The sequence below is a fragment of the Manis javanica genome, chromosome 14 (assembly GCF_040802235.1).
Source record: "Manis javanica isolate MJ-LG chromosome 14, MJ_LKY, whole genome shotgun sequence".
Taxonomy (NCBI): Eukaryota; Metazoa; Chordata; class Mammalia; order Pholidota; family Manidae; genus Manis; species Manis javanica.
In genome coordinates this window covers 77,560,676-77,587,878 of record NC_133169.1, presented here as the reverse complement: position 1 = coordinate 77,587,878, position 27,203 = coordinate 77,560,676, and the positions used below count along the sequence as shown (strand labels likewise).

General features: G+C 37.0%; 1 protein-coding gene across 4 annotated transcripts in view; it reads right to left on the bottom strand.

The window, feature by feature from the left end:
* The window catches only part of PGGT1B (protein geranylgeranyltransferase type I subunit beta), a 51,994-nt gene extending 26,804 nt beyond the window's left edge, over window positions 1-25,190 (bottom strand). For 2 of the 4 annotated variants that reach the window (XM_073222068.1, XM_037020060.2), the window contains exons 1-5: window positions 25,024-25,190; window positions 16,583-16,701; window positions 6,249-6,316; window positions 2,353-2,504; window positions 895-1,027 (exon numbers count right to left, since the gene is read on the bottom strand). In XM_073222068.1, coding sequence (XP_073078169.1) covers window positions 895-1,027; window positions 2,353-2,504; window positions 6,249-6,316; window positions 16,583-16,701; window positions 25,024-25,163 — 612 coding nt within the window. In that variant the 5' untranslated portion in view covers window positions 25,164-25,190. The remainder of the gene's footprint in view (window positions 1-894; window positions 1,028-2,352; window positions 2,505-6,248; window positions 6,317-16,582; window positions 16,702-25,023) is intronic. The other 2 variants (XM_037020059.2, XM_073222069.1) reach the window with 2 other exon arrangements.
* Between the last annotated feature and the right edge of the window lie 2,013 nt (window positions 25,191-27,203).

The window sequence follows — 27,203 nt, the reverse complement described above, 5'->3', positions numbered from 1 at the left end:
TTTTCAAAAGCTGTGCTATTGTAGATTCCACAAAAATCCAATCCACATTCACACATTCAGTTAAAAACAATTCTATTTCTCTAAGAATTTAATTTCCATTTTGAAATACTGACTAGTATAAGTTGAATTAACAACCTAAAATACTCTGTAAAGCTAAAATATTCACATTTGGAAATATGAAACCTGTGAACCAGCACTTCTCTCTCTCCAGTTTCACAGAAGCAATTAAAAAGTAGAGCAAAGGATAATTCTGGCTGAGACTGAGATTTCCTTACTACTGCTGATAGAAAGATTAAATTGCATTGTGTGAAAGAATAACATTTCTACTTGATACTCTTCTTAAGTAAATCTTGAATTAAAAAAAATACACATAACATTATTAACAAAAGTGATCCAAAAATCTATCATTAGACCAGTAAATCTTGTTGCACTTGGGTCTTGCAAGTCAACATGGTCCAACAAACTCACTTCCCTCCGTACAGCCAGTACGGGAACAGTCTCACCAGGGACACCATAATTTCCCATTATGCTTGGCTAGGGCTCCCCACTGCCCTTGGAAGGACAGGCTATCAACATCTGCCTTTGAAATTTTACTTCTTCATTTGCCTTTGAGATTTTACTTCTTTTTTCACTTGTAAGGATGACCAATCTCTTTCTCATAAAGACAGTGCATCTGTAGATACAATCAGATAACATTTAAATTCTAATGTCAATGAATTGATGTGACCCCTAAGATTATTTCTATGTGGCTGTTCTGATATACAATGTACCCAGAAAGCAATCTTACTGCCCTTATTTTCAAATTCTTGGAGATGAGGACTGTGTTAACCTGAAGTCCCCATACACCAGCAATAATAACTGAAAATAAAAAGTCTATTTGTCAACATAACTCACCATACTTCTTCTAATATAGTTGATGGCTTTTTTCATATCCATGCCAGACCAGTTGTTGAGCATGTAGCAAATACAGGAGGCACAGTATACAAATCTCATGTCATTTTCACTGCCTTCAGGCACTGCACAAAAACTGGAAATAATAGTATGATTCACTATTAACAGTGGACCATAATTTTTTTTTGTAGAGAGGCTAGAAACACCTTTTTCATGTCTTAACTCACAGAAAAATATCTCACTGAATATAGATTTAAAAACCATATACTACTTTGTATTATTCAGTAAAGATTAGGACCATTAACTTGAATAATATGATACTATCTCTAAGTTGTCACTCAGCTCTGATTTCTGGGTAGTTTAGTTACTCCTTCCCCTGGATGCTACCACTCAGTTTTATTTGCTCCCAGCTAGGGACATATGTGGCCCACTGGCTGAGAATTACTGGCAGAAAAGTAGCAGGTAACCTATTGAGTAGTACAGGTCCCTCTTGGGACCTACTGGGTAGTAAGAAATCCCCAAGCCCAAGTTTTGCTAAGTGAAAATTCTTCTAAATGCATATAGAGATAGCTATTAATTAATCATATTGTGTTTTAGATTAGATTTTACCTAATTAGTTTTAGAGAGGTAATAATAGTCTGTGACTCCTATCTTTTCCTTTATTTATGAGCAAGGATAGGGTAGCAGTAATCAAAGACTACCTTGAGACACTGAGATATTGGTCACAATTACCGACTGAGGTATTTAGTTTTATAGTATATTTCTAATTAATGTTGATTTATCTTACATGTCTACATGAACTTCTCTTTCAGTATCTTTAAAACACTGACAGAAAACAGAGATTTTAATAAATGGAGCCCCAATGTAACAACTTAGGATTTGTTTGCAAAGCCTCTCCTTAGCATCACTAATGCTTTATCACTTCTTAGATTAAAATAAAAGTCTCCTCTTCAAAGTGTAGGAAGATTCTTCTTTAGTTAGACATACCACAGGAACTATCAAATATTAAGGAACTCACCAACTTCTTTTGCTATCCTTTAAAAATGTCATTGAAACTACCTACACTATAATAAAATACTCAATGGTCATCCCTTTCTACCATAATCATTATGTCTTCAGGAATAAAAGTTTAGACTAAATGTACGTTTACTTCAAAATATCCATTTTTTCACCCAGTGGGTAAAGTTCATCCAAATACTGAAACTATTCAACCATTTACTTGTGAATCTACTTATTGTCTCAGTTAAAAAAAGAGAAAGAGAGCAGTTATGCTATTGTTAATTTCTCTTCACTCATGTTAAACATCTTGGGATCACTTTTTGGATTAGACATTTAACTATATGTATACAGTGAACTTTTAGGTGGCTCTAGTAAGAGTTTATGATAAACTCCAAAGTTCTGTTCTAGTATTATAACCACTTTTTAGTTACAATTTTTCTTTAATAAAAAACTGACTCATACCTTCCATCTTCCAGCTGAAGGGCTCTCAAGCCTGCTAAGCAAGCTTCTTTATTTACTCGGCTTAGGTCATCTCCAAGAATAACCAAGCATGAAAGGCCAGTGTAGGTCATTGCTATGTGGCCACTATCATAAGGATGAGCTGTTCCAGGATTCTAAATTCAAAATTTATATGATGTTAATTAGTAAACTGAAATGAAAATTTATTTCATTAAGTAATTTGACACAGAAGTTTGAGTAACCAGTAAAATTTAAAGTTGTTCATACTGATTTGTATAGACATCTGAGAAAAACAAACCTCCTTTTTATATATGCCTCAATATAAGTATGATTGCATATTTTCCAGGCTATATAATTTAATAATTTATCCTAAGACCTCAAGCTTTATAGAAATAATTCTGATATTCAAATAAATTAGATCATTTGAAAGCCATACTTTACCAACCATATCACTTTTAACTTGTCTTATAAAGTTAGAAAAGTGTACAGCCTTTCAAACAAAAAGATTTCTAAAAGTAAAAATTCTTATACTGTACAAATCCAAATTAATTATGACAGTAGTAATCACTATATAAAAATATTACAATACAGTTGAAAACTTGATTCTGCTCTGACACAGTCTGAGTCTCTAATAAACATCAGTACTTAGAATAACAAAAACCAAAAACTACAAATGCAAAGAGCTCTAATGCTACAATTGCAAAATTCTCTAGAAACACAGGTTTACCTTTTAACATTAAGAGCCCAAAAGGGGTACTGCCTGCAAAGAGTTTTGTTTCAACAATAGGTAACTACAAATAGTTATCAAAGATCTTTCAAGCTCCACAAAATATGTGACTCCTTATAGAAAATCTTGTAAAGACTCTAGGAATTGGCATGGACATCGATAAAATTTGAATTGAAAATGTGCTTATTAGGCCAAGTAACTATATTCCACAATATACAAAGCGTATAGTACAAACAAATATAATTTTTATAGATTTTTATAATTAATTTCAAATAATCAGCCAATCCTATTAATCAGTTATGTTAAAAAGATCATTTTGCTTGAAAAATGTAAATTTTCATGTATTATTTCTCAGTTTAAGAACATTTTAATTTTGATAGAATAAGAGCATATTTTTAATTCATCATTCCCCCAAGTTTCTCTTCTATTGTAGTTGGAGTTCATCAATAATTACTTGAAATGCTAGAATAACTGCCCACAATATGAGAAATTTAAAATGAAACTTGTACAAACGTTTTGGTAAAGGAGACTTCTCTACCTTCTGTAACAAATGTTAACTTCTGTAACTTCAGAAGGGCATCAAGTCCTGGCTCTATGACTCATCTGGCTTGCTTCATTTCCTCATTTTGGAAAATGGAGATATTAGTACCCACCTCATGGGGATAGCATGGGGATTAAATAAAATTACTGTCTATAAAATTGCTAGTTGTCTTGATGATGATGTTAAGTGCAAGGTGACTATAAAGAGGGGTACTACTTTAGAGTCATGATCCAAGGGTCCTGGAACCACCAGTGACTTACTTACATTATTTTCCTGCTCATGACCTTCTGTGGTTCCTCACAGAGTTAAGTTTGCATGGTGTTCAATACCCTCTATAATCAGTACCTGCCCCACCCATCCAGCCTGACATATACAGTTCTTTATATGGTCTCATAAACATGCCAAACAAATTTTCATCTTGTTAATTAACTCTTTGCTTCTGAGTTCTTCCTAAAACTCAAACTCTAATACTGCTGGCTATTTATTCTATTCCACATTAACAATAGCCTTCTTAGAACTTCTAAGCATATTTCATTTTTGGTACTGAAACTAAACATTAGCTATGTTAAAAGAACTGTGGGGAATCCAAACAAATCAAACTTGGACCTTGACAGACAGTAACTACACTTACTGGGATGAGCATTTAATAAGATAAGTAAGTGTCAAATCACTGCTGTATACTTGAAATCCCTATAATATCATGTATCAACTATACTTTAATTAAAACAAAATCAAACATGGACCTTAAATTTAAGGGTAGAAGAAGAGGTCTAATCAAATAGAATACAATACAAAGTAGAACGTAGGAAGTGTCATGAGGGAGATAGTAATACATGATTTAAATAAAGCATTCTTTTCCACCAAAGCAGAGGTACAGAGCAGGCTTTAGAAGTAAAAGAAAAAGTAAAAGCAAAGCAGAGAAGGAAAATTCTGGGGTATATTGGATATATAAGGGCAATACATAATTTAATAGAGAACTTGGGGTTTGTGAAGGAAAATGGTGAGAAAATTGCTTGGGAGGATCCATCAGGAGGATCTCAAAAAGTCACCTATGACCACTGAAGGTCCCGGGCATTTATCAGTTAAGTCAACGGCTCAGAAGTGGTGACAGAAGAAAAATCAATGACACAATTTATACACTATATTGGACAATCCTCCTCACATTCCCTTGACTTCATCTGTCCCTTGGACTCTTGCCAACAAGTCTTAGTGACAAGTCCTTGTGGGTCTGCATGATTCCACCCGTAGTCTCTACCTCTTCCCACCAAATTCAGAAGAATGCAGTGCAGCACAGAGTGGGACCTAGCTTCCTCAGAAGGTACCAGGGGTCTCCATTAAATAAGGGCCAAAAAGAGGCTTCAGGAGACTTTGTGAATCAATTAAAAAAAAGGTTTCTTTCTCTATTTTATTCTTGTTATTTCAAAAACATCTTGGGAGGGCATGAAGACAGAATTGTTTTTTAAAAGTAATATTACCAAAGCACTGTTTTAACTCCAACAAATGTAGGCATACATCTGTCCATGGTATGGCATTACAGAATGGCTATCATTACTAATACCATGACACGCAGATAGCCTGTCCATTGTGACTAAGTGGAGAGCTATTTTTATTCAGGACTGACATAAGCTGGAAAATTTAGTGTGTATGGGGTAAAAAGGGGCACATTTCATGAAACCTTTGTTTTTGGATTTCCTGCTAAAAGCAATGGGCACACATAATTGAACAAAGGCAAGCTGGTCTATAGCCTAAGACAGAAGAAGAAAGCTGAAGCAATGCCTCTATCATGTCACCATCTTCAAAATCATTGCTATTCCTCCCCAAAATTATGGAAAAACTGGCAGCACACTATGATTTACCTTCAGATTGCAACTGGATATAAATATTGATGCACTCAGTGTAGCTAGATCCTGGCTTGTAATCACTATGTAAGTGAATGACCCCATCAAGAGAAAAGTTCTATCCTATGTTGCCTCTTTGGACAAAATGATAAAGCTTTTCTCTGCTTCTACTATAAAAAAATATCGGTATTTTGTACAAACATGAAAATACCTACAAAGCTTGTTTTGGGTCTGCTTCCTTGAAGAAGACAGAAGTTTCTCACCATACAAGACAGAGAAAACTCTCTGCTTTCTACACCTGCAGGTGTTGGTACCAAGGCCTAGAATCCTAAAAGTCTGCCTATTGCCATGAAGATCATCAAATTCATCATCAAATTATTTATTATTGCTCCATCACTCAGGTTTTCAATCACTGCCTTGGTAAGAGCCTTTTCTTTTATTCCTAAGAAATGTAAGCCAAATGTAAAGCCCCTCTCTGGCATCAAAGTTCCCTGGCTTCCTAGAGAGCAAGGATCAAGCACCTGTGTGCTTCATTTCCATTTTCTCCAGAAAAATCACAAGTAATTTACATAAGTACACACACAGGAATTTCTGTCTAGGTACTGTGCATTCTTTCAGGAAGTAAGGTGGTATAGCTTTCCCTCAAGAGTTGCACTTTATAATACACATTATTAGACAGTATTGAGCTATACTGAAACCTGGAATCTTGGTTCTTTCTGTGTAATTTCTTAGTTTTTTTCCTCACTAAACTCTCCCCACCTCCCTTCTTCCTCCTGACCTAAACAGAACTAACCTTTGATGGATTGAATGGGATACCCAGGTATGAAGAGCCTCGGAAACCACAGCGATTTAGATTTGATCCTAGAAAATAAAAATATATACTTATGTAATTTTAAGAATATCTTATTTTGTTGTCTATATTCTAAAGCAGTTCAATTTTACAGTCTTTCAGAAATAGAGTATTTCTGAAAATACCAAATCTGAAATCTGAAAATACCAAAGCTTTGTCACTGCTCCATTTTCATTGTAGCTCATATTGAATGCTTACTGTGTGCCAGATCTATTCTAGGTGCTTTATGCAACTTCTTCATTTAATTTCCAAGCCAGTCAAAGACAAAATAATGATTTCCTACAATACACCTTTAGTTTACAGCCCAGCTCACTGCATATCAAATATTTTTGTAGTTTTCTTATATGACCATTTTTCATGTGATAATATATTCAATCCCCAAACTACAGAACAGGAAGTTGGAGCTCAGATGTTAAGTGACATGCTCTGGCTAACGGTCATAACACAACAGACTCTAGAACCCTCACTTACCATCTAGTGTCTTATTACTTTTACTCATTGCTTCTTTACATTTTACATGTGAGCAAACTAAAGGTGTAAGCTGCTGTAGAGTCACACAAAATATACGTACTTTGTATTTTATTATTAGACAGACCTTTATTCTGAGTCCAATAACCCACTTTGGTTTCAAGTAGACAGAACAATATAAATTAGCACTCAATCTAGTCTATTGGAAGTATGTTTATTCACACTATCTAAAATTTTCACTTTTTAAGGTATCAATGGAACATAAACTATAAACTTAAGAAAGAGAATAAACTGGAAACTTAAGTCACACCCATGAAAAGGGAGCTCTTGTGCACTGTTGGTAGGAGTGTAGACTGGTGCAGCCATTATGGAAAATAGTTAAGGAGGTTCCTCAGTAAACTAAAAGTAGAACTACCACATGATCCAGCAATCCCACTTCGGGGAATATATATGAAAAGGAGACATAATCACTATCATGAAGAGACATCTGCATTCCCATGTTCACTGCGGCATTACTTACAATAGACAAGACATGGAGACAACTCCAGTGTCCATCAATCAACAAATGAGTAAAGCGACATACACATACACAAAGAAATATTATTCAGCCATAAAAAAGAAGGAAGTCCTGCATTTTGTGACCATCTGGATGGAACCTGAAGGTATTATGCTATGTGAAATAAGTCATACACAGAAAGATAAATGCTGTATATCACTTATGGGTGGAATCTAAAAATGCTGAACTTACAGAAACAGAGTAGAATCGTGGTTGCCAGGGGTGGGGTGTGCGTGTGTGTGTGTGAAATGGGGAAATGTTGGTCAAAGAGCACAAACTTCTAGCTGTAAGATGAGTAAGTCCTGGGGATCTAATGTACAGTATGGTGATTACAATTAACAATCATATCATATACTTGAAAGGAGTTAAGAGAGATCTTATGAAACCGAATAAAGGAAACCTTATTTAAAATGGAGTCAGAAAGGGGTGCTCCTATGCTGTACCACTCTAAATTGCAGGCCTCAAAAAGAGGAGACCCACTCTGCATTCCCAACAGAAAGAAGCCTGCTCTACTACTCCAGCGGGAGGAAGGAAGAATGTCTCCTTGCTAGGCAATAAGCTCTGCCAACACCAAAACACCACCGTCAGCACCCTGAACTCTCACTTTCCTCCTGTGGACTTTCATTCAAGGCAGCCTCTCCCAACTTCCTCGTTTCCTTTGTAAAGTACCGTTCCTTGTTCCTCTCCTTTGATCCCTGGACTTGCCTCTGGTTTGCTAGCCCCTAAATGCAAAATAACTGGCTATTTTACACTTAAGGTTGACAATCTTAAATATTCTCACCACACACACACACACACACAGTAATTATGGAGTGTTAACTAACCTTTTTGTGGTAATCATCTTGCAGCATACATATGTATCAAGTCATCATGTTGTAACCTTACATATGTTGTCAATAATATCTCAATAAAACTGGAAAAAATTTATAAATATAAATAGTCATACCCATGATAAGAAAATAATCATGGTATTGAGAGCAATCAGAAAATCAGCATGATAGCTGTAGATGACAGAAATGGAGTATTAGAACACTATCCACGCATTTTTAATAACAAAATCCAGGTGACTTAAAACTGGTTCTAGTATGTGGAGTTAGCTTCATATCTCTTATGGCTGGTACGTGACTAATTCATAATTACTGGTTTTTACTCTTCTATTTCTTCTAATCAGGTACTATACTCTACTCAGCTTTCTATCCCCCAAATACTTAGAATAGTAGCTTATTTATTAATTCTTTGAACAGTTTGGGAAACTATACCTACTAAATTTAAAAATTCCCCCTAAGCATCTTCCCTCTATTAACAAAAATTATTTTAAAAAGGGATACTATCTATTGGTGATAATGATATTGATAAGCATAGTTCTCTCATCTTTGCTAAAGATTCTTAAATTGGGAAGCCATTAAAGACTTACCAATATATATGAGTCATAAACAGGCTCATACCCTTTGACCTGATAATGACACATCTGAGAATTTACTCCAATAACTTCAAAAATCATATGCACAGAAACACTTGCTGCAATATTATAATGGTGAAAATTCAGAAGTGACACACAAGTCCAACAGCCTAAGTATAACACACTTTATCTATTTAAAGGCACACTATACTGCTATTAAAAGTAATATTTAGGGGAAACTGTGTAGCAACATCATGAAATGATCAAATTAAAAGAAAAAGATACAAACATATATGTGCATTACTATGCTTATAATTAAGCAAAGAGTAATTTTCTGCAGAGCCTGGAAGGGAAGAAACAAAATAATATTGTGTGGAATGATAGAAGAGTGAATTTTGTTCTCTGCATTAGTCACTGTTGCCATAATAAATCAGCACAAACTTATTGACTAAAACAACCCCATGTTTCACCTCCCTGTTCTGTACGGTCTGAAGTGAAAGGTGTGGCTCACCAGGCTAAAATCATGGTGTTGGCAGGGCTATGTTTATTACTGAAGACCCAGGGGAGCAATCTGCCTCCAAGTTCCTTCAGGTTGTTTGGCAGAATCAAGTTCCTTACAGTTGTGGGACAGCGGCCTCCATTTCTTTGCTAGCTGTCAGCTGGGGACCCCTTAGTAGCCAGGGGCCACTCTTGCCATTGCTTGTCCCTGGGCCCTACAATCTCTGATCCTTCTCATGCTTAGACTCTCTGACTTCCCCTTCTGCAGTGTCCCTCTTCTGCTGCTTCACTGCATTTCTCTGACTCTTCTGCCTTCTCCTCCTTCTAAGAGCCCATCTGATTCTACTGGGCCCATTTGTCCATACCACACCTATAGATAATCTCCATTATTTTAAGGTCAGCTGATTAGTAACCATAACTTCATCTGCAAAGTCCACAGAACGTAGATTAGTGTTTCAGTGAATAGCCAGTAACAAAAACTTGGAGGGGGGGATGGCAGGGAACCTGCGAATTCTGCCTAACGTTGCTTCCATATTCCACATTGGATTTAATGTTATACTTTTAAAATCTAAACACAGATTATCCTTTCCTTATCAAGACATGGATGACTTGCTCATTTTATCGTCACGTGTTTTAGTCCCTCCTGAATTGGGAGAGCAGCAGTGTCAAAAGATGTATATTCCTAGGTGTTGTATTTTATCTGATGCCAAAATTGTTTTCCTATTATGACTGAAATTTCTGAAATCAGTTTCTTCTCCGCACCCCCCCCCCCATTTAGGATTGCCTTTTTAAAGATTATCCTTTCAAGCTACTGACTTACTGATGGCTGTCTATGAAAATCTGATCCCATTTCTACTTTTGATGGAAGAAAAACTCATTTCATGTTTCAGGTCTGAGTTTATACTTTACTTAGAAAGTCTATCTTGAGCCCCCTTATAAGTTAGATAATTCTGCTGGGTGTTTTACACAGAGGCTGACATATAGTCAGGGTTTAATAAATACTTGTTTCTGAATGAAATACCATTTCTTAGAGGTAAATGAATGAACAACATTTCTATTTGCTCATTTCTGTTTTTAGCTACTTAAATCAGTAACTTTTCTAAAAAGCAGCAAAAACAGTGATGCTCAAAAATACCCCAAAAGGTTAGGCAACTGTGGCATGAACATTTGGAATCAAACTGAAGATCCTATTCATACTGGCTCTGTGATCTATAGGTAAGTTAACACCCTCTCCGTGCTAGTTCCCTCCATTTTTGAACTAGGAACAGTACTATATCACAAGCAATATCTTGCAGGGTTCTTGTCAGGGTTAAAGGACATGTTCAGATTGTGCTCAGCACAGTAACGAAAGCTCAATTAACAGCAACTGTTGAGAATCAGTTAGATTTTTATCAAAAGTGAAACAGGAGGAAATGAACAGCGTCTGTTGCAATTTATCAAGAAAAGTTTCCTTAGAGTAAAAATGCCTTTCTTCTGCCTTTTCAAAAGGAAAATACATACTGTCATCTTAAAAATTCATTAGGCAATCTATTCTGGCTCCTGTCAAGATTTGTCCGTTACTGTACTTTCTTTTAAAATTCTAGCAAGCTAACCTATTCATGCTAATAAATATATAAACATGCAATTTATTCCAAATTACAACTGGATACATATTCAGGGTAAAGTTTAAACTTGCCTGGATGTTCTTAGATAGCACCATCTACTGTTTCCTTTCAGTACTAGCAAAACAAACAAAGTATGGCCTGGCTGTTCAACAGAATCACGTAGTTTGAAAAATAGATGCTTCCTGGGTCCTAACCCAGGCCCACACCAAAATCTTGAGGGGGGACTAGACAAACATATATAAAAAAGAAGTTTTTCTGTGATACACAGATTTGAGAACCTCTGATTGGATGAATGCATCCTTCACTAGCATAGAGCCATAAAGTCCAACTAGTTTATATTGTTACATGGAAGTAATTTAGGTAACAATGTATTACAAATACAGATTACTTCAGAAAAATGAAATTGGGTAAATCGGAAGAAATGGAGAAGCAGCACAAATGGGAATGTATACATACATGGGATATGTGTATGTATTTATATCTGAGTGTGTAGAGGGATATGTTATCAGAGAATGTTTAGTTATATCAACTGTAAGGAAATGCAATCCCTCTATTTGTGTGCCTGCACATAAGAGAAATTATTAAGCTACACAGCTGACTCCTGCCTGATGACTGGGTCATATTTCACTTTAAATTAAGGGTTTACCTATTAAGCTCATAATAAACACCAACTATATGTCAAGAATTATAAAAAGAGTACATTCAGATATTCTTTAAAAACAATCAAAGAAAAGGTTATAAACCTGTAGAATGTAAAACTTCAATGAAAGTTTAAAAAGATTTAATTGGTGGAATTGCTTCTACCAATTAAAGATGAAAATAGCACATCTCTCCTCTTTTAAAATAAAATAAAAATACATTACCATTTATATTTAGGTAATAAAGGACAACTCGTGGGCTAAAATACCACCACATTATTAATGGTGGTGATGATGCTTAAATGATATTCAAAACCTGATTTGGTCATGTTTTCAACTTTCTGATCCCCATTTTAAAAATTAGGTTTTTGCCCTAAGCAAACAATTCAAGTGAGGAATGTGGCGATTTTTAATGCAAAAATGAACATTATATTTTATGACTGTAAAGATAATTCCTTAAAGGTCTCAAGAAACCTAATGTTTCTTATTTCAGGATGTTAAGAGACCCAGACAAGTAAAAAATTCTGTAACTTAAAAAAGAACTTTTTATATCTATTTTCTAAATTTCACAGATTAGCTTTAGAACTGAACCTAGACCAATTAAAGAAAAGGCAGGTGAGAGACTTCCTTTCTTAGAAACCAGAGATTTAATAGTGTTTCATCCAACAAAATAGTAAACTGAGAATTTAGAATTGCAGTTGGACTGTGGAAAGACCTGTGGTGTGGCTTACCAGACACACCATCAGGCTGCTGGGGACATAAGCCAACTACTGCAGAACCATCTCTGCAAAAAATTCTTGATCTAAAACACTTCCAGAACAGGTGCTCTGTAATTTAAAAAATCTGCAACACTATCAATTTAGCCACATGAAACTATACTTACATTTTTGAGCATGTTATTAAAAAAAGGCAGTAATGTGACTGAAAAATCTACTAAAAAAAAAACCTCACAGAAAAACATGACATGATAAACAGCACTGCACTGAATTAGTATTGGAAATATTCAGTAATGATATTTCTAGTCCTCTGATATTTCTATTATTGGAATTTGGAAATAATGGAAATATCAAAGGACTGGAAAACAGAAAATATTCTAATTTTGCCTCTAACATTAACTGGTTGTATTACTGTGGAAAATTATTGATCTCTCTGGACTTTAATATCCTCATTTATAAAATAATGGACTAAAACATTCCTTGCTCTGTTCTAGCTCCAAAAATCTCTGGCCGTGGCCTTGACCAGAGAAGGGAGCACACCACCTCCAGCCTGATCCCTGTGTTTCCTAGACACTTCCCGAGGTGGATGAGGAGGGCCTCAGCCCTCCAGCAGTCTGTGCACTCTTATTCCTAGGGTCCCATCTGGGTCTTCACAATGCTGGAGGTAAGTGGAAGGCCGGGGTTAATTCTGATTAAATATTCACAATGTAGGTAAGTGCCACCCATGACAGTCTCCACCAGGGACTCACACTTCAACGGTAAAGCCGCACTGGGACTTGGAGTCAGCCACCAGGGATTTCAGTTGACTCTGCGACTTAACGTGTGCGTGGCCTGGGCAGGTCTCTGAATAGCAGCTCTGCCTCTCATGTTCCTCTTAAGGGAAAGGCAGATTGAGGGAAGAACAAACCAAGACAGCACTTTGAAAATTACAAAATATTTAAAAATGTACATTATTTCTGCATTAGCAAAGTATCAATATTTGTGAATAACCAGTAACTTTAAGTTTTTAATTGTTTATTTTTGTTGTGCTCTGAAGAGTGGTTAAGCGAAGGCTGTTTGTCTTGAATTCTTAAATACAGTAACATTGTAAACATTCAAACAATGCAGATATACAGGATAAAATTAAAGTATCTTATCCTGCTATCCGCCACCTCCATTTTCATCTACTCTCTCCATAGATTTTCTATGTATCCTTTTGAATCTTCCCTATGCATTTATATTCGATTATTAAAATAAAATACCGCTGTACGTGTTTGATTAAATCACAAGCCATCAGTGACTGATTCACCCTAGCCCCTCTCCCTTCACCAGAGGTCATGGGATAGGACTGAAAAGTTCCAACCCTTGAATGACACCGTTGGCTCCACCATCAACCACTTCAACCATCCTGAGCACTTTTCAAAAGTCACCTCATTAATACAACAGAAGAAACCAAAGGAAGTGAGAACCGAGACCAAACATATATATGAATGACAAAATGTATTATTTCTTATAAGTCACAATATTGTAACGTTCTATGCTAAATGTGAAAATACAGACAAAAGAAACAGTAACAGTAAAGCTGGAGAAGGTACGAGTGATATAACAGTCCAACAACTGCGGATACATAAACATGCTTTAGGCATGAAAGGGAAAAGGGAATTAAGACAGAAACATTCTCTGCCCTCCAGAAGTTTACAAATTGTATGTGAGCAAAAATATTTTACACAACAATTAAGTTGCAATGATTAAAAAAAAAAATAGAAGAAAAACTAGTAATGGGCTTCAAACTAATGAAGTCCATGGAGTTGACAAGTACAATGGGAAAGACAATTTTGATGGGTCTCAAAAACAGATGGTGACTACCAACCCTAATTCAACAAAGCTTTATATTTTCATCTAAGTATAATTAATATGAGATAGCACATCTATCATTAATGAAACAGCTAAATGAACTTTTGCAACATAACCTCACCCATATAATCAGCACTCAGCTCAGGAAAGAATACAAGACTGCAGGCTGGTGGTTGCTGCTGGAGCAGAGAAGAAAGATGGCCTGGGACTGCAGTTTGTGAGCAATAAACGGGTTTTAAACTTAAAAAAAAAAAGAATGCAAGACCGCACCCCAGAAACCCCTTCTTCTTCCTTCTATTCACTTCCCAAAAGCTCAGATCAGTTTTTCCTATTTTTGTACTTTGTATAAATAGAAAAATACACCAGGTACTTTTCTCTTTCAAAACACGTTTGTGACATTTACCCCAAATCTTGGTAGTTGTAGATTGTTCTTTCCCACTACTGGATAGTATTCCACTGTGTGATATTCTAATACATCATTTGGTAGTTACACTGATAATGGGTAGTGTATAAGTCCTGCTTTGGGGCTCTTGTGAAATACAGTGCTATAAATATTCTAGTATGCATCTTTTGGTAAACACATTTTCATTTCTGTTGGGTATGTATGAGAGACTAAAACTGTTGGATCATAGACTGCACATATGTTCAGCTTTGGTAAACACTGCCAAACAGTTTTCCAAAGTAGTAAAACTCCCTCAGCATTGTATGAAAGTTCCAGTTGTGCTATATTCTTGTCAGCTATTATTTTCCACCTTTTCATTTTAGCCATTCTAATGAGTATTTATCAAACACAATTACTATGGATAATGTGAAAGTTCAGGTAACAGCAAATCTCTCACAACAAAAGTTTGAATAATGAGAAAAGCAACCAGCCTTTATCAGAATATGGGTATTAAGGTGTTATAAAAACCCATGTCACTAATAAAATGGTAGGGGAAAGTAAACACATATTAAAGCAGAATAAAACACAACTCAATCATGGGGCCAGCAAACAGTGCTTAAAAATAGGGGAAAATATAAGAAAAAAACAAAGTAGTAAACACAGTATGTGAACTGTAACCTATAGAATGAGTTTTTTCAGTAACACGTTATAGTCCATACTTTTCAGAGAGAATGGCTATTTTATTTCAGGGGACTGAGCATCAGTAAACTTTTTCTGAAAAATAAAATATATCTAAGCAAAAACATACAGAATAGCTTTCATATGTATCACAGTATACAATTTCCAACCTGTACTATTTGAGATGATTACCTTCTTAAGAAACTAAGCGTATAGTTTGATCAGGACACATATTTTTAGTAAACAACTAAAAATGAGAATCTGTAATTATACTACTTAAAAAAAAATCCTCACTTAAAAAAATCCTGGTAGAAGAAAATACAATTACTTCTATTTTGCAGGTAACTAGAATTGTGACCTTACCTCAGCCACAAGCTTCTACAGAATGAGGAGCTTATCTTATAATTTATCAAAGCCCTCCTCCACTCTGCTTATCATAGAACATTTAATATGTACTACTCATCAACATGTTACAATCCATAACTACTAATATATATTTATTTTTTCATGTAGCTAGAGAAAAGTGATTAATGCTTAATCATTTTTTAATAAGAATTTGTCAAAAGGCACAATTTTTTAAAATTATGTAAAAATATACACTATGAATTTCAAGAACAAGTAAAAAGCCACAAACTATATCCAACAGCATCTGCTAACAAATCAAACCACTTCCTTCTAAATAGTTTTACCTTATTATTTTCATAAAGTTCATCTGGGTGAGATTTACACATGTTTACTCCAACCAATGAAAAACAAAGGGAATTCACAAATGCTAACTCTTAAAAGACAGGTAAGTAGTGACCATGATGAAAATGGAGTGATTTTTCTGAGTGTTTATTATTTGCTTATCTTGTCAAAGTTAAACTTCTAACATTTATAAGTTAAGTCCATGTTAGGTATTTTATACTTGGTAGAGTACACAAAAGAGCTGAAAAACTTGTGTGTACTTAGTTGATCAGGTAATTTATGGATTTTGAGAATTTCCTTGAGTGATCAAAATAAAGTATAAGAAGTATAAAAATGACTGACGTGTCAGTTAAGAATTGTAAGAAAACACGAGAGAAATGCTAGTGAGACATTAGAGGGAAAAGGATCAGCAGAATGAAACAAAACTTTTTGATGGCAAAGCGTTTTCCACTGAACAGACAACAAAGATGTTGGGAATGAAAAATGGAGCAAATGCTGTACCACTAATCAAACAAAAAACTTTCAAGTACCAAGAATTAACAAGCAGTCACCAATGTAGATGCCTACAAATAACACAGTGCTACAATGTGAACCTCTATTTTAAGACAATTCTAAAGTATTCTCTCAAGAGATTAGTAGACTTAAAAACACTCCACTGAGACAGAATAGGAGTGTTGCATTATAAGGAAAACATAGATGAATAAACTATGTTAATAGTTTACAAATAAATACTAAGACTTGCTAATCCAACATATGTTATGCCAGGTACTAGCCATTAAAATATTTTATTAAAAATAAAATGTTAAAAACTCACTCACTGTCTTCTGTGGGAAGGACCTGCAGGGAGTAAATCCATTCTATTATATCGTCCTTGTTCACCACATCTAAGGAATCCAACATATCCAGTCCGGAGAGTGCAAAAAATGCAATTGTCAACCTAAAAGAAAAAAAATTTTAATTCTGTTTTAACTGTCAAACCACTAAAGTCTTTCTGGTTCAGGAAAATAACAAAGTCATTCTAATTTTACAATAGTTTAAACAATACTCTCATCTTTTGAAAGCCAACAAACCCACTTTCTTTGTACAATTTAATAATATCAATCAAACCTTTTGTTTCATTTCTAAAAAGGGACATTTAGGGGATAAAAAAACCAATCTATTCACTGAAGTCAGTTTATCAGCAAACTGAAGGTTAAAGCAGATTTTAAAAAAAGAGAATTCCCTATACCTAGTTAGTACAAGTCCAAAAGGCTGAAAAATATATGAAAACTTCAGTTTTTACTAATTTACCAAGAGCAATTATGCTTATAGCTGGTGCTTAAGGATTATTAGAATAAATCCACCTTTATTCAAATTTGTTTACAAATAATGTGACCCCTTGGAAAAAACATAATAAATTTTGGCAAATAAGGAACACTTTAAAAAATGAACAAATGTTTCAACTCCATTTTCCCAGAGAAGATTCTCTGTTGGAATGAAAAATTGTAAGCAACACCCTCCCTCACCACGACCCTGCACTAAATCAGAAATTTAAACCTTGTGCTTTTGTATAAAAACTAGTACCTTAGATTTCGGATTAAACATGGTGGTATAAGAGGTGAGACAGAGACCTCCTCCTAAAACCACATATAATATGAAAATATAATTTAATACAACTAATCCTGAAAGAGCAACAGGAAAGAAGGCTGCACCAGACTGCATACACCTGGAGAAAAGAGCAGGCCTCATGGAACAGGGTAATGTACCAAAGCTGTGACCCAGCAGAGCCCAAACCTTTCCCCCACCCCAGCTCGCCTGCGGGAGGAAGAGAAACACAGTGGGGAGGGAGTAGAGGCCTGGGACTGCTGGACACCTAGCCCTGGAGATCTGCTCTGGGTGCATGAACCTACATTGCATGGTGCTCTTGTGATTTAGTGTGGCTGGAAAGCTAAGACAGGTGGAATACCTGGAGAGATGGAGATTCCAGCTGGTCGTGGAAAACAGGGATTCATATCCGGCTGATATGGGTGGGCAGTCTGAGAGACTTCCTAAAAGTGAGAGGGCTGCTAAAGGGGCAAGGATTGCAGAGAGCTTACTGCTCAGGAGAAAGGACAGGTAGACAAAACTGTGTGGGTGCACTCTGCCCAGCAGATTGGGAGCTTAAACAATCTTCAGGAGCTCCATCCTCCTGGCTGGCTATGCAGCTCCAAAGCACCCCACCGTGGTACACAGCCTGCTGTGTCTTCCTCCCGGCTAGCCTGCATTTGGCTCCGGCTCGCAAACCAGCAACCCCTGCTGTGGGTGTCAGGCCAGTGAGAGGGAAGCCCTGCCTATGGCAGCTACAAACACAAAGCATAGAGGCTTACACCTGTGTGTTCAGCCCACTGGTTCTGGCAATGGAGACAGTGATAGCAGCCAGGAGGCAGGAAACAGCTCTTTCCTTCCCCTAAGCACCAACACCGCTCGCCTGCAACACCTGACATTGCTCTAGGGGCTGAGCAGCTCCAGAGAGTAGAGCTTCTGGGCACCAGAGGGCATCACAGACAAATTATGAAACATTAAAGGAACCTGGTTCAAAGCAAAATTATGAATACACCTAAGAAAGATTCAAATGAAATCGACCTCATGAATCTTCCTGAAAGAGATTTCAAAATAAAAATCATTAAAATGTTCATGGAAGTACAGAAAAATATTCAAGAACTGAGGAATGAATTTAGGATGGAGATCCAGTCACTGAAGAATACAATGGAGAATATTAAAAGCAGATTAGATATGGTGGAGGAGACGATAAATGAAATAGAAAGTAGGGAAGAGGAATACAAAGAAGCTGAGGCACAGAGAGAAAAAAGGATCTCTACGAATGAAAGAATACTGTGAGAAATATGTGACCAATTCAAACGGAACAATAGTTGTATTATAGGGGTACCAGAAGAAGAAGAGAGAAAAAGAGATAGAAAGTGTCTTTGAGGAAGTAATTGCTGAAAACTTCCTCAATCTGGGGAAGGAGATAGTCTCTCAGGCCACGGAGGTACACAGATCTCCCAACACAAGGGACCCAAGGAAGACAACACCAAGACATATAGTAATTAAAATGGCAAAGATCAAGGATAAGGACAGACTATTAAAAGCAGCAAGAGAGAAAAATAAGATCACATACAAGGGAAAACCCATGAGGCTATCATCAGACTTCTCAGCAGCTACCTTACAGGCTAGAAGGAAGTGGCATGATGTATTTGATGCAATGAAGCAGAAGGGCCTCGAACCAAGAATACTTTATCCAGGAAGATTATCATTTAAATTTGAAGGAGGAATTAAACAATTTCCAGATAAGCAAAAGCTGAGAGAATTTAGCTCCCACAAACCATCTCAACAGTGTATTTTGAAAGGACTGCTATAGTTAGAAGTGTTCCTAACGTTAAATAGCTGTCACCAGGGGTAATACAAAAGGATAGACAAAGAGTACAGAATATGATACCTAATATATAAAGAATGGAGGAGGAAGGAGGGGAAAAAAAAGAACCTTTAGATTGTGTTTGTAATAATATACTAAGTGAGTTAAGTTAGACTCTTAGATAGTAAGAAAGTTACCCTTCAACCTTTGGTAACCATGAATATAAAGCCTGCAATGGCAATAAGTACATACATATCAATAATCACCCTAAATGTAAATGGTCTGAATGCACCAACCAAAAGATACAGAGTCACTGAATGGATAAAAAAACAAGACCCAACTACAGCTGCCTACAAGAGACTTACTTCAAACCCAAAGACATAAACAAACTTAAAGTCAAGGCATGGAAAAAGATATTTCATGCAACTGATAAGGGAGAAAAAAGCAGTTGTTGCAGTACTTGTATCAGACAAAATAGACTTCAAACCAAAGAAAGTCACAAGAGACAAAGAAGGACATTACATAATGATAAAGGGGTCAAAGCGATATGACCGTTATAAATATCTATGCACCCAACACAGGGGCACCACCATCTGTGAAACAAATACTAATAGAATTAAAAGGGGAAATAGAATATAATACATTCATTCTAGGAGACTTCAACAATCCACTCACTCCAAAGGACAGATTAATCAGACAGAAAATAAGTAAGGAGACAGAGGCATTGAACAACACATTCAAATAGATGGACCTAACAGACATCTACAGAACACTGCACCCAAAAGCAGCAGAATACACATTCTTTTCAAGTGCATACAGAACATTTTCCAGAACAGACAACATACTAGGCCACAAAAAGAGCCTTAGTCAATTCAAAAAGATTGATATTCTATCAACCAACCTCTCAGATCACAAGGGTTTAAAACTAGAAATAAATTGCACAAAGAAAATAAAAAGGCTCACAAACACATGGAGGCTTAACAACACGCTCCTAAAGAATCAATGGATCAATGACCAAATAAAAACAGAGATCAAGCAATATATGGAGACAAATGAAAACAACAGCACAACATCCAAACTTCTGTGGGACACAGCAAAGGCCGTTCTAAGAGGGAAGAATATAGCAATCCAAGCCTATTTAAAGAAAGAAGAACAATCCTAAATGAATAGTCTAAGCTCACAATTATTAAAACTGGAAAAAGAAGAACAAATGAAGCCCAAAGTCAGCAAAAGGAGGGATATAATAAAGATCAGAGAATCAATAAAATTGAGAAGAATAAAACAATTGAATAAATTGAGAATAAAAAAATTGAGAAAGAATAAATAAAATTGAGAAGTATAAAAAAATTGAGAAGAAAAAATTAATGAAACCAAGAGCTGGTTCTTTGAGAAAATATATAAAATAGATAAACCCCTATCCAGACTTATTAAGAAAAAAAGAGAATCTACACACATAAACAGAATCAGAAATGAGAAAGGAAAAATCACAACAGACACCACAGAAATACAAAGAATTGTTAGAGAACACTATGAAAATCTATATGTTAACAAACTGGATAACCCAGAAGAAATGAACAACTTTCTAGAAAAATACAACCTTCCAAGACTGACCCAGGAAGTAGCAGAAAATCTAAACAGACCAATTACCAGCAACGAAACTACAAAGAACAAAACTCCCAGGCAAAATGGATTCACTGCTGAATTTTATCAGACATTTAGATACTTCCAAACTCATTCTATGAAGTCAGCATCACTCTAATACCCAAAGTAGACAAAGACACAATACAAAAAGGAAAATTACAGACTAAGATCCCTGATGAACATCAAAGCAAAAATCCTCAACACATTAGCAAACTGAATTCAAAAATACATCAAAAAGATCATCCATCATGACCAAGTGGGATTTATTCCAGGGATGCAAGGGTGATACAATATTCATAAATCAATCAACATCATATATCACATTAACAAACAGAAAGACAAAAATCACATGATCGTCTCAATAGATGCTGAAAAAGCATTTCACAAAATTCAACATCCATTCATGATAAAAACTCTTAATAGAATGGGTATACAGGGTAAGCACCTCAACACAATAAAGGCCATATACGACAAACCCACAGCCAACACCATACTCAAAAACAAAAAGCTGAAAGCTTTTTCTCTAAGATTGGGAACAAGATAAGGACACCCACTCTCACTGCTTTTACTCAACATAGTACTGGTGGTTCTAGCCACAGCAATCAGACAACACAAAAAGATAAAGGCATCCCAACTAGTAAAGAAGAAATTACACTGTCACTATTAGCAGACAACATGATATTATACATAGAAAACCCTAAAGATTCCACCAAAAAACTATCAGAACTACTAACTGAATTCAGCAAAGTTGCATGAAAAATAATTAATGCAGGGAGATTTGTTGCATTCCTATATACTAACAATGGACTAGCAGAACGAGAAATCAGGAAAACAATTCAATTTACACTTGCATCAAAAAGAATAAAATACCTAGGAATAAACCTAAACAAGGAAGCGAAAGACCTATATTCTAAAAACTGTAAGAAACTCATGAGGGAAATTAAAGACACCAATAAATGGAAATACATCCTGTGTGCTTGCTCATGGATAGGAAGAGTTAATATTGTCAAAATGGCCATCCTGCCTAAAGCAATTTACAGATTCAATGCAATCCCTATCAAATTACCAACAGCATTCTTCAATGAACTAGAACAAATAGTTCTGAGATTCACATGGAACCACAAAAGACCCCAAATAGCCAAAGCAATCCTGAGAAAGAAGAACAAAGCTGGGGGGATTATGCTCCCTGACTTCAAGCTCTACTACAAAGTCATAGTTATCAAAACAATTTGGTACTAGCAAATGAACAGACCCATGGATCAATGGAAAAGAATAGAGAGCCCAGATATAAATCCAAGCACATACGTCAGTTAATATATGATAAAGGAGCTATGAATATACAATGGGAAAAAGACAGCCTCTTCAACACTGGTGTTGGAAAAACTGGACATCTACATGTAAGAGAATAAAACTGGATTATTGTCTAACTCCATACATAAAAGTAAATTCAAAATGGATCAAAGACCTAAATGTAAGTCATGAAACCATAAAACTCTTAGAAGAAGAAAACCCAGGCAAAAATCTCTTAAATGTAAGAATGAGCAACATTTTCCTGGATGCATTTCCTTTGGCTAGGAAAACAAAATAAAATGAACAAGTGGGACTACATCAGCAGAACAAAAAGGCACCCTACAGATTGGGAGAATATATTCATAAATGACTCATCAGATAAGGGGTTAAGACCCAAAATATATAAAGAACTCATATGCCTCAACACTCAAAAAACAATAACCTTTTTATGGGCAGAGGACCTGAACAGACACTTCTCCAAAGAAGAAATACAAATGGCCAAATGGCACATGAAAAGATGCTCCACATCGCTAATCATCAGGGAAATGCAAATCAAAACCACAATAAGATATCACCTCATGCCAGTCAGGATGGGGACTATGCAGAAGGCAAGAAATAACAAATGCTGCCGAGGATGCGGAGAAATGGGAACCCTCCTAACACTGTTAGTGGGAATGTAAAGACCTATAGACGGAGTAAGGCATATAAATAATAGTTCATTCTTTCTTTAGCAGGAATCTGTTCACCCTTCAGGACTCAGCTTATATTATTCAACAAATACTTACTCAGTGCTTCTTACATGCCAGATATTATTCAAGGTCCTAATGTAACACAGTCCAATAGGACTTTATGACAGAAATGTTGAAATAGAAACAAAAAGAAACAAAAGCTGCTGGCCAATGTGGTGAATGAGCACTTGAAATATGATGGCTGCTGCAAACAGAACTGAATTTTTAATTTGATCTAATTAATTCAATTTTAAACCCCCAAATATGGCTAGTGGCTACCACACTGGACAGGGCAGCCCTAGTGTCACAGGGGCAAGCAAGATAGAAAAAGATTCTGCCTTCATGAAGTTAACAATCCAGTGTGAAAAAAATATTAAATAAACCAATAAATACATAATTTCAGATGGTGATTGGAAGTGGTCTCTTCTGGAAGTGAGAATAGGGAAGGCCTCTGTTACATATTCTTTCATATACAACAATAATTGTGACAGCAGTGTAAGTCCGGCTGTGTGTCTGTGTATGGGAACGGGACTTCGCACACAGAACACCAAGCAATTCTCAAACACCAGCGGGTGTCACAGAACTCAATTCAATTCTAATGCAATCTGCTCAGAGACAGCACCAGATTCCCCAGGTTAAGGACTCCGTCCTTCAAGACTGCCCTCCAACCCCAACTCCAGACACCGTTCACTAAGTCCTAGGTTGTTACTTGTGATTTTGACCTACTGGACAGACCGGAGGTTCCAACAACCTCCCCTTAGGTTTGATTAATTTGCTAAAGCAGCTCACAGAAGTCAGGAAAACACACGTTTATCAGTTTAATAAAGGATGCCATAAAGAATACACATTAACAGCCAGGTGAAGAGATACAAGGTCCCAAATAAAGGAGCTTCTATCTTGGAATTTGGGGCCTCGCTGGGTAGCACATGGAGGTGTTCTGGCTCCCCAATCGTAGCAGCTCTCTCTGCTGCAGAAGCAGGATCCAAGACAGTGATAAGCTCTTCTCAGGGGGTTTTGTGAGGGCTTCATTGCATAGTCATGACTGACTAAATTATTGGCCGTTGGCTGATTCAACCTCCAGCCCCTGCCTTTGGGTGGGTCCAAAAGTCTCTCATTAACATGACAAACACCCATTTCACCTCTAAGACTGCACTGTTTTCAGGAACTGTAGATGAAAACCAAATATACCTGGGAAATATGAATTTGGTCATATGAGTGACTAAACATGTATTTCTTATGACTCATTATATCACAGCCTCCCTAAAGAAATCTGGATTAGGTACCTGCCCTTCCTATATGCTCCCACAAACCTTATACTAACACAGCATAGAACTTTATTGAAACTGCTTGCTTGTCTTGTTCACCTGTGCTCCAGGACCTACCATAATAAGCATAATAAGGATTTCTTGGCCATCTCGGCAAAAGCAAAATACAAAATTTCCAATACTGAGTCAGTCATGCAGTGTTCAAAATAGACCAACGACTCCGAGTTTAGAAAATGTGGAGAGATCAGAGTAAAAACAACGTGCTCTCTCTTTCCATCCAGTCACATGTAGCCTTGGAGGCTCACTTCAAAATACAGCAGTGCAGAGCAAAGATCGCCTCCTCCTTTCCTTCTCTCATCCCCAGACTTTTACTCTGAATGACTAATTCATAGTTTCTTAGTCTCTGCCAGATCACACTCCTCAGCCAATTACAACTTACAAGGCTTCCGCTAATACATTTTCTAGCAGGCTGCTTCATCAACACTGCACCTCTCCCGCCAATCTCCTACCATTAGATTTGTAATTGCCGGTAAATTAGCTTCTCCTCAAACCTTATAGGTGCTGTACCGCTGTTACACAGCAAACACCACACAGGCATTCAATTAACAATAACGGTATATGGACAGCATAGGAGAGACTATCTAAAATACGAAGATAAACGATTTTTTGCCTTTAATACTCGGAAGTAATGAGGCCAAGTGACTTACAGGCTCGAAGAAGTAAAGGAAGCTAGGAGTTGGCAGGAAAAATGGCCGTCAAGTCCCAAAGCCCTCGACTGACAGAAGCGTCCCGCCCGAGCTCGGGAGGGTGCGGGTGGCCGTAGGGCCGCCCGAGAGGGAGGCCCCGGGCACAGCCGGGTGGGCGGCGGCGCAGCCCCTTCGGGCTCCCAATTAGCCGCCGGCTCCGCGGTGCCCTTCCGCCGCGGCCGGGCCCGTGCAGCAGCACTGACGGCGCCCACGAGTTACCTGCTGGTCTCCAGCGAAGAATAACGCTCGGGCAAGACGTGGAGGCAGCGCTGGAAGAACCGCACGTGCCGGTCCCGTAGGAAATCCAGCCTCTCACCCTCGCCGCTCCCCGCCGGCCGCTCGTCTTCCGTGGCCGCCATACTGCTGCGGAAGCGACGTCAGCTACGACCCGGAAGCAACTGGCGCGCGGCGCACGGGACCTGCGAGCGGGCGACGACGGGGGAAGGGACGTGCGCGCGCCGCGGACCCAGCGGGCAGCGGCAGCGCGCTCCTGAGTGCGGGGCTTGCGCTGCTCTGCGTCCCTCCGGTTTCCCCTTAGAATGCGCGGGACCTGCCTTTTCTACTCTTTAGCCCCAGAGGGCTAGAAACACCTCGCAAACCCTGCAAAATTCAGCCCCCAGATGCACAAATCCCTCCAGAACTTTTATCCTCGTTGGATACTTGGGAGGAAATGCCAGGTCAATAGCTACGAGTTCCTTTGAGAGAATCACAGCCCGTAAGGATGGCATATCCTAAAATAGTGAAATTGCCAACAGGCTCAATTTTGAAAGCCCAGTTTTAGGCTGAATGCACAAAGGAACTAAACCTACAAATCAAACTAGAGATTTAAAAAATGTTCATTAAGCAAATTTTGACACTTCACAAGTTCAGACTTTCCTAGTCCTCTCTGGAATCACTTTAAAATATACATAAACGCGATATACACACATACATATGTGTTCATGTGGGCCTACTTGCATCATTTTCTTTCACAAGTCTTGAAAAGATTTTACTCTCTGCTTGAGTCAGTGCGGCATTCCGCTTCGATTTTGCATGTTTGCAACCGCAAACTCAAACGTTCTCCAACTACCTGTACGCTCAAAACTGAAATAACATGCTTCCAGTTATTTTTTCAACAAGTTGCTTCAGCCACATACCATTCCCTTTAAAAGTTCATGAGGCAGTCTTGGGTGTTTGGGGGGGAATCCACGCAAGGATCAGGCCTGAACTAGGTTCTTTGAGCTAACAGGACTTTGAGTATAATTTTATTTGTTAGCTTTCTCAGAAAATGTATTTCTTAAAAAGGGTATCGTGTGGGCGACAGTTTTCCTACACTTAACTCAGCAGTTCAAGTACCTATTTTTTTGTACTAGTAATTACTTACTCACATACAGTCTTGTATGTTTGACAAACACTGCGTTAAAAAAATCCAGGTATGGGCAGACAGTATCCTTGGTGCTTTCTTACAAATGCACAGGCCATAGTTCTTGCCCCTCACCTATGCCCAGTCTAGAGGAGTTTTCACTCCATTATACAAGTAAGATCTCTCTTATATTTACACATATGCACCATGAAATGTCTGAAGATGTTCGAAGTCAAGTCACATCATGCACATTTAACTTAAAATGAACTATGCTCACTTTATGTCTAATGTACTAAGTGATTTAATATAGTTACTAAAATATACCCTACAACTATAGCTATTTTAAAATAGGCTTATTTTTGGAAAAAGTTATGCTGACTGGGGAATATTAGTGCTTCATAACATTTTTCCCTTTTGTGTTTCTTCATAATTTCTTAGTCATATGCTTTTGAAACTAGCATAAGAAATGTTTATGTGACATCTCTTCTAAGAGCCTGTAACCTAAGACACTATAATGTTTACTCTATATCCTATAAATAAAGGATCCATATAATAAATTCATTTATTTTAGACTCTGTTGGGCTGGCTTTCCACAAAGAAAGTTCCATACTTTTTCTTTTATTAAGAAAACAAAACAAAATATAAACAAAGCCTTAAGAATCACAACATTATTCTTACCTTTGATGCAGGAAATAGAAAGCTGAGTTTGTGTGCAACAAAAAGTAACAAGGTAGAAAGCAACACTTAAGAAACCTTTACTTTCTATACCTTGTAGCAGTTCAGTTCTATTTTTAAATTCCCTTATCCTGTTTCATACTTATTTCTAAACTGCCTCCAAACGGAGAACAAGTACTACAAATAAGTGGGCATTCCCGATTAGGCTATTTTATGTTAATTAACTCATTTTGCACCATTAGTTGCATGACTAGAATCCAGTTTCCAAAATTTGGAAGCTATCTACTTTGAATTTTAACTGTGAAATAGAAAAGATTTTGACCACTAGTCATAGTCCATTTCTGAGGCATCTGAACTGAAGTGTCAAATTACAATTAAAGAT